Here is a 14,798-nt window from a genome sequence, read left to right as displayed (position 1 = left end):
GAGTGAGAAGGGATGAGAGGAGAGGAGAGGAGTGGGAGTGGGGAGGAGATAGTGTCGAGGAGAGGAAATACGAAGAGAGAAATGAGAGTAGAGGAGGGAGGAATTCTCATTTCTCATATCTATTCAGTTTATTTAATTGTTCAAGTTTGCAACTTGCGTAAGAGAGTAAAATATCACAACCAATGAACATATAATTAAGAAAGCCCAAAAAATTAAAAAGATGACAAAAACAAAGACGCATAACAGTGAGAGGGGGAGAAGAGAATAACTTTGCAGAGAAGAGGCTGAAAATACAACAACCAATAGATTAAGATAATTCAAAAGATGACAAAGAAGCATAAAGACCAAAAAACCAGTTACACTGACTGATTGAGCTAATATGAGTGAGAGAGGTTAGAGACAGAAAATTGGAAAGTGAGGAAAGCGAGATGAGAGAGAGAGGGAACAGGGAGGAGAAAGAATCGGAGGGAGAACTGGAGATAATTAAAGCGATATGGAGGGATACATTGAAACGAAAATATCAAGGGGAAGGGTGAGGCCCAGGGACTGGGTCGTGACGCTATATGCCTGCCACAGCCGCGGGTATCGGGAGATCAATAAAGGCGATGTATGAGATCATTAGGCCTATTGTCACTCAATCATAACATGGGCTAACAGTTCTGGGCTATATAGGGACCATCCCTTGCGCTCAATATGTTTTGCACGAAATGGCCCGGAGCCCGTGAAAATTATTGATGGCCCACCATTGCGCTAAGTAACATTACGAACATGGTGCTTTGCCAGTCTGAAGTCTGTTTTTAAAGTGCCACATTAATACAGACCAGTGTAACATCAAATTTGAGTTGTTGTAGGCCTATCATGCCCAGTAAAATCTAACTTGGCCACTTCAAACACCGGTGTTTCATATAAAATTTTAATCTTTATAAGACTATGAGCGTATTTATACTGGCTGTGTACAGAACGATTATACTGCAATAACAATTAATGTTTCGTAGTACTTATACGCTAATATACGCTAAATACCGGATAATCTGGCTCACTATAAACACACTCTATGATTAACAACAGCCATAATTACTATGCACCCCTATCTTACTATAAATAGGGGAAAGTTGTATGTTTGTGACTATGTGAGTTCATGAAAGGCTCAGTTTCGATCCAAATGTCGCCAAAATTCATACGGTAGATCGAGGAATATACCGAGACGGCAAGGACGTTTATTTGGTTGAAAACGGTCAAGAATTGGCCTTAAAATCAGTAAAAATGTGAGTTTTTCGGGCAAATATATAGCTGTTGTTTGTTTACGGGATATGCAAACAGATCAACTTACATAATCGCTTGTGTTTTCATTTCTGAACAATTGACTAACAGAAACTGAAGACATAAAAAGACCCAAAGCATAATTCGTTATGAACACGGCAGAGTGCCGAATACGCCAAATTGCTGTTCTGAGTAAACGGCGTTTGAAAATCTTGGTACCATTCCATTGGTCTTTATAAAAATTGAGAACATCATTGAGCACCCATTTGAAATGTATATTATAGAAGTGAATGTGCACGAATTATTTGATATAATTATATCGTTATGAATTCGCGGCAAATCTTACTTCTACTTCGACTTGACTGCTCACTTAAGCTTCAAGATGGTTTCCGAATGTATGAGGAATTCCGCACCCTTGTACTGACTGCTGAGGCGGGAGCTGTTTTTCACGGTGAGACCGTACAAGTTTCTCACCCCCATCCCAAATCCTTTGATTACCACACCTTGGCCACTGTTCATGGTCAATAACTTTGACTTTCATTACTTATTTGTGTCATGATAACAAGTAAACTGCATGCAGGTCATCTTTATAATTATTGACTTCTCTTCTAATAAGATGGCCTACTCATTCAGGGTCACCCTGTCAATGAGCCTATTGGTCCTATGCTCACTCAATGTATCCATTAAGGGCTTCCAGGGCCAATCCTACTGTGAAAGCTATGGGAATCCAGGCAACAACTCCAAATACAATCCTAGCTATATCCAGGATGTTTCTTGCCCAAACTTTATCACTTATTGGATCAAGTGCTTTGGGATGAACTATTGTGCTCAAACAGTGTCTGTAACAAAAGCTGTGTCAATGTGCAACAAAGATCTTTACGCTACTAGTGCTCTTAGCTACAAACCTATGAAACTTAAACAGCAATTTAACATCACTGAAAAAGCCGATTACCTCCTAGTCCTATTGCTCCTTGCTGGAGACACAGATCATTCATGGACCACGCCCTATTAAGTACCCTTGTCTAGTCTGTCAAAAACCAGCCAAGTGGGGCCAGAACTGCCTGCAATGTGACCAGTGCGACGGCTGGTACCACATAGACTGTATGAGTATGCCAGTTGAAATGTACGAAATACACGCACATTCAAGTATTTCTTGGATATGTTGCAAATGCGGACTTCCGAATCTCAGCCCATCTGTATTCCACTCTTTATCGGGAGTACCATTAGCCAACTCCTTCAGCAGCCTTGACGATTCAGCTGAGCTGTCGCAACCTGAGGAAATAGGCTCACCCCTTGCAACCTCCTCTCCAACCCTGAATTCTAAACAGAAGAAAGGAAAAGGTGTAATTAAACATCGGAAGTTGAAAGCCCTGGTGATAAACTGCGATGGCCTTTATGAAAAGATGCCACAGCTTGAATCACTCATAGACATGCATAGACCAGATGTTATCTTTGGTACAGAGTCGCATTTAAATAGTTCTATATTCACCGCGGAGATCACACCTCCTGACTTTACTACTCTTAGAAGAGATAGAACCCATGCTCGCAAAGGCGGAGTTTTTATTATGATAAATGACGATCTTATTGCATCAGAATGTAATATCTCTAGTGATGCCGAAATTTTGGGGGCTGAAATCCACATTCAAGGTCACCAGCCACTTATCATTGGTTCCTTCTACCGACCTCCACGCTCGCCATCAGCCAATCTTGACCAACTCTCCATTACGCTGTCTGAAATCCAATCCAAATTCAAAAATGCCATTGTCATCCTGGCAGGAGATTTTAATCTCGCAGATATTGATTGGTCAGAAAGGGAAGTGAAAAAGTACGCAATTGAACCATCAAAATGTGGCCTCCTTCTCAATATCTGCCATGAATTTTTCTTGGATCAAAAGGTTACAGAGCCTACGCGGATATCAGGAGCCACTAAAAACATTCTGGACCTGGTACTCACATCGCATCCCAACTTTGTTGATTCCTGTAAGGCTGTAGCCGGGTTAAGCGACCACGAAGCTGTTAGTTTTACCATCAACACCAAACCGAGAATCAACAAGAAAGTACAGAGGAAAGTTTTTCTCTTCGGGAAAGCGGACATGACTAGCATTCAGTCGGAGATGACAGACTTCCAACATTACTTCCTCGATAGTGACCCCTCCTCTCGATCAGTTCAAGAAAACTGGGACATGTTCACTGATGAGTTGAAGAGTGTTATGGACAACCACATCCCTTCCAAGACCTCCTGTTCTGATCACAAGAGTCCATGGATCACACATGAAGTCCAAAGAATGTGCAAGAAAAAGCAAATACTTTACAACAAAGCCAAGAAGTCTCAGCGTGCTCAAGATTGGAAGGAATACAAAGAATTGCAGAAAGCAACCCAAAAGAAACAGCGTCAAAATTACTGGACATACCAAAATAGTATGTTTGATGGTGATAAATCAAATAAATCATTCTGGCGCTTCATTAAATCCAAGAAACAGGACAGCACCAACATCACCTCACTAAAAAGTGGGTCAAAGGTGATATTTGACAGTAAAGGAAAAGCTAACATATTCAATGAGCAGTTTTGTTCTGTGTTTACCACAGAAAATACTAGTGACATTCCTAAACTGGATGAACCTCCTTATACCCAGATGTAATGAACATTACAGTTTCTTCAGAGGGTGTCCTCAAGCTCCTTCAATCCTAAAAGACTGACAAAGCAACTGGGCCAGATGCAATACCAGCTCGCATCTTGAAAGACACAGCCGTTGAAATTGCACCCATCCTCCAGGTGATCTTCCAACAGTCACTAGATACGGGGACAGTTCCACATGACTGGACGGTAGCCAACATCTCTCCAATTTATAAGAAAGGTGAGCGCAATACTCCATCCAACTACAGGCCTGTGTCAATAACATCTACTTGTAGCAAATTGGTCGAGCACATTATTTTCTCCCAAGTCATGGATCACTTCGACACCCACAGCATCCTGAACGACGCCCAACATGGATTTCGGCCTGGTCGATCCTGTGAATCCCAGTTGATCATAACATCGCAAGACTTAGCCAAATCCTTGGACAACCGTGAACAAGTTGATGCCATAGTTTTAGATTTTTCCAAAGCATTTGATCGTGTACCCCACCAACGACTCCTGCTGAAATTGGATCACTATGGCATCAGAGGTTCTCTTCTTGATTGGATAAGCAATTTCTTAACAAGCGACATCAGAGAGTGGTGATAGACGGTCAGTCTTCAGCGTGGGCTCCGGTCACTTCAGGCGTCCCACAGGGAACCGTCCTTGGGCCACTGTTATTCTTGGCTTTCATAAATGACCTTCCATCTGGTATATCATCCAAGATTCGCTTGTTCGCAGACGACTGTCTGATTTATAGATCCATATCATCCGTCAGTGACTCACAAGCTCTCCAAGAAGATCTTACTACACTCCATCACTGGTCGTCCAAATGGCAGATGCAATTCAATACAGATAAATGTCACACCATGAGAATCACCCTGCGTCTGAATGTCATCGAAACCAATTACCATCTTGGAGGAAGTGTTCTATCCGTAGTATCTGAGTATCCGTACCTGGGCTTGACAATGACAAACACCCTCTCCTGGCAGAAGCACATTAACAACATCACCACTCGTGCCAATAGAATGCTCGGCCTCATTCGAAGGAATCTCAGAGCCAGTCCTCAAAAGCTGAAACAACAGGCGTATTTCACCTTAGTCCGACCACACCTGGAATACTGCTGCACCGTGTGGAACTCTCATACCAAGAAACTCATCACTCAGGTTGAAAACATACAACGTCGCGCTGCCAGATTTGTCCTCGGTAATTACCATCAAAGAGAGAGTGTGACTGCCATGATCTCGGAACTGGAATGGACATCTCTTGAGAAGCGAAGACAGGCAGCCAGTCTGCAGATGATGTACAAGATCCACAATCAACTCATCGCCATCAATCCCAACAACTACTTAACAGCGATGCAGCCTAGTGCCGCCCGGTCATTCCATCCAAGCAAGTACCAGATCATTCCAGCAAGGGTACAAGTCTACCAATACTCATTCTTCCCAAGGACTGTCGCCTGGTGGAATACCCTCCCTGATAACATCTTGACCTCGCCTTTACCAGAGGTCTTCAAGGGAGCGGTTGCAAGTCGCATCTAAGCCTTGGCGCCTTTTTTACTCGCACCTGTATAATACCGCACCTGCACCTTTGGTTTCCGCACATGTGCCTACACCAGTCATCGGCATCAAATCCAGACTTTTGGACTCTGCTGATTATCACGTAGAAGTAGAAGTAGAAGTAGAAGAGTGACGAATCGAGAATTTTGAGCAAATTGAGTTTTTGTATGCTTATGATTATGTCTCAGGTTATCTTTTATTTCCACCAAAAATTAACGGCAAATCTTACTCACCGACGTAGTTATTGAAATTTTGATTTGGACGAATCGCGCCTAAGTGCGATAAATGAATTCGGCAGAGAGACGAATCGTATACTTAGCTGTACAAATCATGTTGATCTATAGTATTGTATAGCGGGAAACCCCGAATTTTCTATATTACATGTCCTATACTAATATATCTGATACCAACGTATAACTGTAGGTATCTTCTATCGCTTCAAGAATTAGGAATAATTGCAAATGTTGTGCCAAATAAATATTTCCTTCACACGGCTGGATACAATTACAGAAATCAATTCTTTCCTGATAATTATTATCTTTTATTTTAACCGGATAACGGCAGCGTGCTATCCCAATCCGACTGGCCCTGGATGGGATTATATTTTAAGGGTACTTGCCCATCAATTTCATTCATGTAGTACATGGTGTTACGTAACCCAGTGCAAAATTTGCTACATTAGTGGAACCAATGCTTTTTAGCTTCTAAATACCCCTACGAACAAAACCTGAGTTGGTTCCATTTTTTTTTCGAATGTGTCTTCGGCGGCCATTTTGAAATTCAAAATGGCCACTATATTTAGCCTTTTTAAAGCCATATTTGTCCCGAAAGTGCACAAAGTCATATTTTTCTTAATGATTATTTATACTTTTGATTGTCAAATCCACTAAGAACATAATTAGGATCATTTTCTAGAATCCAAGATGGCTGCCAAATCCAAAATGGCCGCCAATTTATCTAAAATGGTCTGCCAGCTATAAGGACATTGATCATTTCTTTGCTTTTTTGCTCATTTATTCACTACTTATGTTTCTGAGAATCCACTGAGAAATAAAAACTTAATTTGGTCCATTTTCTCCAATCCAAGATGGCCTCTAAATCCAAAATGGCCGCCTTTTATTAAAATATGGCATACCGCTTTAGGCAATTACTATCATTGAGAGTAAAATACATGTATCTCATTTCTGTCAGATATGGATAAGAAAATGATTCTAAACATCTTAAATAGTGCAACAACATTGTTTAAGGAGAATATAAATTAGATGTATTTCACCTTTCAAAATGACCACCAAAGTATCTTGAAATTGGCTAAGATTTCAGCTAATTTGTCAGCATTTATGCAATGAAATGCAGAAAATCGCGTTTTAAAAAGTTGAAATTTCAATATTGTAATTCAACTTTAGACATTTATGATAGAGCTGACCTTGAGGCATTTTAATGCCTAGTTGTCATCATCTATGTTATCAGTATTTTCAAGTTCCTCAGCATATCTGTATTGGTACACTCTTCATCTGCTCCACAAGTAAATGCTTCTGTACACGTCAGATTGTGTCGTCTGCAGGAACATCATGAGCATTTGCTTATTCCACATCCGCACCTAACAAGCTCGACAACAGACTCAGGAGCTATTGCAATGTCTGACAGGATAGGTACTGGAATGTTATCTCACTCGACCATCATCACTCGACCATCCTAGCTTGAACGGGTCTGGAATATTTGGATTTACCACAAGGTCTTGACTCCAAATATATGCTTGCATATATGCAACCGCAGAATGCGTTGATGACACGCACCAGAAGTTGGAGGGATTTTATCAATCCCCACTGGTTGGCTCACAGCCTGAAACAACACTTTGAGATGGCATTTCTGCATCACCTCAAGTTGACTCAGTGCTGTGAGTTCTTCAGGTGTTGCTTCAGTGAAGGCATTGAAGGTAGTCTTCTTGCCTATACCTCTGATATGTCCACATGTGTCGCATCCTGCTTTTGATGTCCCAAGACGGATATGTATTGTTTTCAGCAAGATTTTCCTTCTGTTGTCACCTGTTCCCATAAGCATGATTGAACCGTTAGCATTGGTTAGTCTTCGAAGAGCAATGACCATAACACCTGTATCTTAGTGGATTTTGACAATCAAAAGTATAAATAATCATTAAAAAATATGACTTTGTGCACTTTCGGGACAAATATGGCTTTAAAAAGGCTAAATATAGTGGCCATTTTGAATTTTAAAATGGCCGCCGAAGACACATTCGAAAAAAATGGAACCAACTCAGGTCTTGTTACCTAAGCTATAAGGGTGCAAAAAAAACCTTGGTTCCACTAATGTAGCAAATTTTGCACTGACTTATGATAATTCTACGTAACACCATGTACTAAGGGGCGTGTTTGAAAAACGGCACAGCGCATTAGTAAAAAGAATAAAAAATACTAAAATTTTCACCAGGGTTCGAACCACTGCCAAGGCACTATGAATGCTAAAGATGCATATGCTACTGTGCCACGGTGACGGTGTTTAACATTCGGCGATTTTCAAAGATATACATATCAACACGTTTCTAGTGTATTGAAAATCAGATTTTGGTAGGAATACAGTCATAGAAAGACATATGACTTTACTTGTCTGTTTGTTTTTCATTTAATACAAATTAATTTTGATGAATTGAACTGGTACGACTCTTACGACTCGTGATAAACGACGATTAATTTTGTAATAATAAAACGAAAACGCTGGGTCATTCACGACGTCATTTGTAATTCATGTCAAAACCTGGGGAGGACCACACACATCCGTGTATACGTGCGCAATCGATACTCAATGATCCAGCCAATACCATTTGAATATACCGCCCTTATGTATGCACCTGCTTGACACATCTTGTCACTTGCGGGAAGATATACTATAGGCCTATACCCTAATAGCTTACAATAGATACCCCACCGTAAATAGCTCTCTTCGTTACCTCGCTGTGCCAGTATATACGCGTAGTGTACGCACTTTTGAACCATATTTTGTTCAAAAATGATAGGAAGGACTGTTTTCAGACAAATAGTTGGCTCTCAGCAGATGCTTAATGATACCGGGAAGTGTTGCAGAAAGGTAAGCGTTCTCTTTATTTATTCACAATATGTATATCAATAAATTTAAAGTTGAACTCCAAAAGGAAATGTCAGGTCAAAATTCTCACCTTAGAATTATTGTGAAATAAAATCAAACCAAATTTAGGCTCCGCAAACAACGTCCAATTATTCCCATTGGTGTTTGCTACACGTGCATATAATAAATTATGATTTGGGTCTAATTTGAGAAGAGTTAATGCCTCGAGTTTCAAAATACACCGAGTGATGTTTTTTTTGATCAAAAAACATCGATAATTCAAGACGCTGTAAAAACAAATCAAGAATTATCTGGGATAATTGAAACTAAGTATAATGAAAGTTATGATCTAAGCTACCAGATGCATCATTAATTGACTATGATATTTAGTTGTGGGAAACGATTACTTTAATATTTTGGCGGGAATATTTCCCGCCAAAAAATTCAACTAAAAAGAGCATGTAGCCTTAAGTATATTTCCCGACCCTTGAGGAATTATATGCCCCACTATCCTGTTGTTTCTTCCATTCCCGATTCGCAGGGCTGGAAGAGTACTACACACTATCACAACGCTATATACCCCCACACACCGTCATCATCCCTATATCTTCGTGTTATAGTACGATGAATCCTCACGTTTTTCAACAACTACGCATGGTGATTTTGTTCGAGATAGGCCGTGCGACTCAGGCTAAGCATACAATTTGAGATTTTGAGAGCCTGCCACACTGTTTCTATTCTATGTTTTACGATTTTCGCATGATCAATATATGGCTGGCCGTAACCGCCACAACGTGGAGCTGCTACGCGTAGCTTACTTTTCGCTTCGCGGAGCTAAATTGACCAATCATGTTAGATGCCAAAATTAATGTTTACTATGGGGATTTTAAATGAATCGATTGTAAATAAACCACGACCAGTTGTACAGGATCAATACCATTGTTTGATTAGTGTATAGTCAATGTTACCTTGCATGCATGTGTCATGTGTGTGACGTGTTTGTTTGTTTGTTTGTCTACTGTGTCAGGCCAGGATCACTGACACCCAAGGTACTGATACTCTCATACTATCACGGTGATCATATTGTTGAATGTTGTTGACTTTAAAATAATCATGATGCAGTCATGTCTACAGTAGAACTCACCACGACCTTTGAAGGACTTAAACCCTATTAAAAGCTATTAAACCAAGATAACACTCAATGAAAACAGCTCAACTATGTTACATCAGATCTTCTCTTGTTAAATACACACTGCACTTGTGTCTGTTTTACCTGTGCAATGAGCAATGAGCTGGTATTATAGTTTCAGTTGGGTGAACGATTATAAAGCGAACGCAAGGTAACAATACTGTGGGCTTTTGTTTACGAAATGAGACAATAGTCTGCTTATTGTTAACCAGCGTTCTTGATAATGAGAAGCTTAATGACTTAACACGGTTTAGAAATAATTTCTTCATATTTTTTGGTACAAAAGTACCAATATTTACAAACACCTAAATTAGATAAAAATTTAGGACATGTTACAAAACTATATTTTCTAGAATTTCAGAGAATACTTTAAATATTTTTTACACAGTGACGTCAACTAGTCAATAGCCTATACTTCTAACATACACTATTTGTAGAGGTCACGCGTCAATGGTGAGCGCACTGAGTATTGTGTATAGGAAAACGGACAGTAACTACAGTATGTATGGCCTACTACTAGTATATAAAGTAAATCCGAACTGGTTTGCAGTTTGCTGAAGGTCGAATTCCGCAGGGACACCGCGCAAGTTATACAAATTAGCTCCCGGCGATACACTGCAGATCGCAGAACTGTGTGCATAGTTTACCACCACTCTGCCTAGCTATATAGTTATGTACAATACTGTATGAGTTTCTTATGAGTGCATGTCCATCTTAATAATAAACTACTTTTTGAATCATAACTTTCGTGACCGAGGATATCTTGCAACTACGTGACGCTCGTTTGGCAAATTCTTAATGAATAAATTCGCTTCACGTAATGAGTAAGTCGTACTTAATTAGTCAGTTTTACCTCCGAGTAATGAAAAACTCTAACATGATCATGATTGGTCAATTTGGCTCCACGGAGCAAAAAGTCAGCTACGCGTAGCAGCTCCACGTTGTGGCGGTTGCGGCCTACCATATCAGTATCCCATATGATATTTCTATTGCAAGAAAATTTTATGTGTTGTCAGGTTTTATCTTAAATACACCAACTGGAAATTAAATACACTAATTAGTGAGGACCGGTATTTTGCTGTGGATATGTTTAACTGCAATTTGCGGGTAAAAAAATTGAAATCCTGAGTAAAAATTGTGATCATATTCAACTCTTTGAGAAAAAATTTATATAAAAGAATGCATGTAAAATCCAGCTGCAATACAATGCACATTATTGACACACTATCACTCTCTTTATCTACGTCAATAATAGAATATCGATTTCAATCGAATTGAATACGTTGCTCAGTTTTGAGTTTGTAGTTGACTACTAAGCGACCTAAGCGATCGATTGCTAGCCAATCAGATAGAACTCCTTTTCTTGCGTTCGGTGAAATACCAGTCGCCCGTCGCTCACCAACGGAGTATTAAATTTATATTTATCGTATAGGAAGTCGACACTGTGCCCCATCCCAGCCCTGGAGCATACCATCCGGTATATGCTTGAATAGTGTACCATGCCCACGATTGTCAGATATTTTCCCCAAATTGAAAACAATTTTGCGACATTGTTACCTAATCATTAAATAAACTTGCGCTTCATTAAGGTGAAATTTGTGATGTTTTCGAAAAATAAAAACGGGGAGCCATTATTATACAAGATGCCCCAAAATGAGACCCATATTTGCGGCTTATAATGACGAACGGTCATTTGAACTGAGTACCAAGGTTGGTCTTTGCGGGGGTTGGTTTCCTACTCACCACCCCCAAAAAGAATACCCCTAAAACCAACCTCACCAAAAAAATGTCAACACCCTAAAACCATAAATTACAAGCCCCTGGCCCCAGTGTAAAATTTAAAACGGTCCGGTAAACACACAATTTTACCCTTATTTGGCCAAAACAAATGAATATTGGCATAGAAAACAAAAATATCACCTTAATTTTGAGCTAAAATGGTGTACAATTGAAATTATCAATTATCAAAATACACAGGACCAAAATGATGCCCACCAGATTTTTTTTTTTTTTTTGCCCCTCCTACAAATGACCCTGATACGCGACTGAACATGTAACTACTTTGACCCCGAAAGGATTTTTACAAAAACTACACGGCTGAGTCCCCTACCCCGGCGGGTTAACCCTTCTGTCATGGTGTGATAAAATAGATATCACTAGACTTAGCTGTGGTCTAAGACCACGAACACAGCCGTGTTGTAACCCCTTAATGACCTTTGACCCCAAAATCTACGAAAACCCCACATGCATTGCCTTATGTCAATGCATGTGTGCACATAGTATCATTCTGCCATGTCATTTGTAACAGAAGGGACATTTTGAATGTTTTTCGTCTTGGACCGGAAGTGACCCCTTAATGACCTTTGACCCCAAATAAAAAAACACATATACATTAGGTAAGCATAATTCATATGTGTACATACCGTCAATCTCCTGTTTTTCTTAGCTAATAAAATTTTTTGAAGAAATTTGGTTTTATTCCGGAAGTGACCCCTTAATGACCTTTGACCTCAAATCTGTGTATGATTTATAGACACTGGGTAATAGCAATGCATGTGTGCAAGTTGAGTCACCGTCCTATGTAATTTGTAGGAGAAGTAGCATTTTGAAGGTATTCCGTTTTATACCGGAAGTGACCCCTTAATGACCTTTGAGACCAAATAAAAAAATACCAAATATACATTAGACTAACATAATTCATGTGTGCACATACCGTCACTCTCCTATGTTTTTCTTAGGTAATAAAATTTTTTGAAGGAATTTGGTTTTATACCGGAAATGACCCCTTAATGACCTTTGACCTCAAATCTGTGTATGATTTATAGACACTGGGTAATAACAATGCATGTGTGCAAGTGGCGTTACTGTCCTGCGAAATTTGTGGGAGAAGTAGCATTTTGAGTTGAAATTACGTTTTTGACCTCTGTGACCCCTACGTGACCTTTGACTCCACGAGTTTCATGTGACATGTAGGGGCATAGTCAGTGATAGTTCTGACCAAGTTAGGTCAAAATCGATGTAAGCATGTCAGTGCTAGAGCAAATGTAATGGTCGACAGAAGAAGAAGAAGAAAGAACTAGACTTAGCTGTGGTCTAAGACCACGAACACAGCCGTGTTGTGACCCCTTAATGACCTTTGACCCCAAAATCTACGAAAACCCCACAGGCATTGCCTTATGTCAATGCATGTGTGCACATAATATCACTCTGCCATGTTATTTGTGACAGAAGGGCCATTTTGAATGTTTTTTGTCTTGGACCGGAAGTGATCCCTTAATGACCTTTGACCCCAAATAAAAAATTATCATATATACATTAGGTAAACATAATTCATGTGTGCACATACCGTCACTCTCCTATGTTTTTCTTAGCTAATAAAAAATTTTGAAGGAATTTGGCTTTATACCGGAAGTGACCCTTAATGACCTTTGACCTCAAACAAAAAAAATACCACATATACATTAGGTAAACATAATTCATATGTGCACATACCGTCACTCTCCTATGTTTTTCTTAGCTAATAAAATGTTTTGAAGGAATTTGGTTTTATACCGGAAGTGACCCCTTAATGACCTTTGACCTCAAATCTGTGTATGATTCATATACACTGTGTAATAGCAATACATGTGCGCAAGTTGCATCACCGTGCCACGTAATTTGTGGGAGAAGTAGCATTTTGAAGCTATTTCGTTTTATACCGGAAGTTACCCCTTAATGACCTTTGACCTCAAACAAAAAAAATACCACATATACATTAGGTAAACATAATTCATATGTGCACATACCGTCACTCTCCTATGTTTTTCTTAGCTAATAAATTTTTTTGAAGGAATTTGGTTTTATACCGGAAGTGACCCCTTAATGACCTTTGACCTCAAATCTGTGTATGATTTATAGACACTGGGTAATAACAATGGATGCGTGCAAGTGGCGTTACTATCCTACGTAATTTGTGGGAGAAGTAGCATTTTGAGTTGAAATCACGTTTTTAACCTCTGTGACCCCTACGTGACCTTTGACCCCATGAATGTCATGTGACATGTAGGGGCATGGTCAGTGATGATTGTGACCAAGTTAGGTCAAAATCGGTGTAAGCATGTCAGTGCTAGAGCAAATGTAATGGTCGACAGAAGAAGAAGAAGAAGAAAAAGATCCTGTAAGAAAAAGACACAGCCGTGACTAACGTCAACGGCTGTGTAACTAGACAGCTGTGGTCTAAGACCACGAACACAGCCGTGCTGTGAACCCTTAATGACCTTTGACCCCAAAATCTACGGAAACCCCACAGGCATTGCCTTATGTCAATGCATGTGTGCACATTGTATCACTCTGCCATGTTATTTGTGACAGAAGGGACATTTTGAACGTTTTTTGTCTTGGACCGGAAGTGATCCCTTAATGACCATTGACCCCAAATAAAAAATACCACATATACATTAGGTAAACATAATTCATGTGTGCACATACCGTCACTCTCGATCTCCTATGATTTTCTTAGCTAATAAAATTTTTTGAAGGAATTTAGTTTTATACCGGAAGTGACCCCTTAATGACCTTTGACCTCAAACAAAAAAATACCACATATACATTAGGGTAAACACAATTCATGTGTGCACAGACCATCACTCTCCTATGTTTTTCTTAGCTAATAAATTTTTTTGAAGGAATTTGGTTTTATACCGGAAGTGACCCCTTAATGACCTTTGACCTCAAATCTGTGTATGATTTATAGACACTGGGTAATAACAATGCATGTGTGCAAGTGGCGTTACTGTTCTTTGTAATTTGTGGGAGAAGTAGCATTTTGAGCTGAAATCACGTTTTTGACCCCTGTGACCCTTCCGTGACTTTTGACCCTACACATTTCATGTGACATGTAGGGGCATGGTCAGTGATGATTGTGACAAAGTTAGGTTAAAATCGGTCTACGGATGTCAGTGCTAGAGCAAATGTAAAGGTCGACAGAAGAAAGAAGAAGAACTAGACTTAGCTGTGGCCTAAGACCACGAACACAGCCGTGTTGTGACCCCTTAATGACCTTTGACCCCAAAATCTACGAAAACCCCACAGAGCGTTGCCT

General features: G+C 39.7%; 3 protein-coding genes across 3 annotated transcripts in view; all 3 read left to right on the top strand.

Annotated features, from left to right (window-relative positions):
* The window catches only part of LOC140169235 (lactadherin-like), a 49,894-nt gene extending 47,622 nt beyond the window's left edge, over positions 1-2,272 (top strand). Inside the window, exon 10 of the mRNA XM_072192492.1 lies at positions 1,949-2,272. Within this exon, the coding sequence (XP_072048593.1) occupies positions 1,949-2,272 (324 nt within the window). The remainder of the gene's footprint in view (positions 1-1,948) is intronic.
* Positions 2,273-2,369: 97 nt separating this feature from the next.
* Positions 2,370-3,899, top strand: LOC140169234 (uncharacterized). Its single transcript, XM_072192491.1, has one exon. The coding sequence runs from the start codon at positions 2,370-2,372 to the stop codon at positions 3,897-3,899; it is 1,530 nt and encodes a 509-aa protein (XP_072048592.1).
* An 844-nt stretch (positions 3,900-4,743) lies between these two features.
* Positions 4,744-5,415, top strand: LOC140169233 (uncharacterized). Its single transcript, XM_072192490.1, has one exon. The coding sequence runs from the start codon at positions 4,744-4,746 to the stop codon at positions 5,413-5,415; it is 672 nt and encodes a 223-aa protein (XP_072048591.1).
* Positions 5,416-14,798: the final 9,383 nt, after the last annotated feature.

This window comes from Amphiura filiformis, chromosome 14 (genome assembly GCF_039555335.1).
Source record: "Amphiura filiformis chromosome 14, Afil_fr2py, whole genome shotgun sequence".
NCBI classification, from domain to species: Eukaryota; Metazoa; Echinodermata; class Ophiuroidea; order Amphilepidida; family Amphiuridae; genus Amphiura; species Amphiura filiformis.
Note: the sequence above shows the minus strand (reverse complement) of the source record. Positions and strands in the feature narration are given on the sequence as shown.

Excerpts from the sequence above, each read along its gene's own strand:
- LOC140169234 (XM_072192491.1), top strand. The coding sequence starts at position 2,370 with ATGCCAGTTGAAATGTACGAAATACACGCACATTCAAGTATTTCTTGG.
- LOC140169233 (XM_072192490.1), top strand. The coding sequence starts at position 4,744 with ATGAGAATCACCCTGCGTCTGAATGTCATCGAAACCAATTACCATCTT.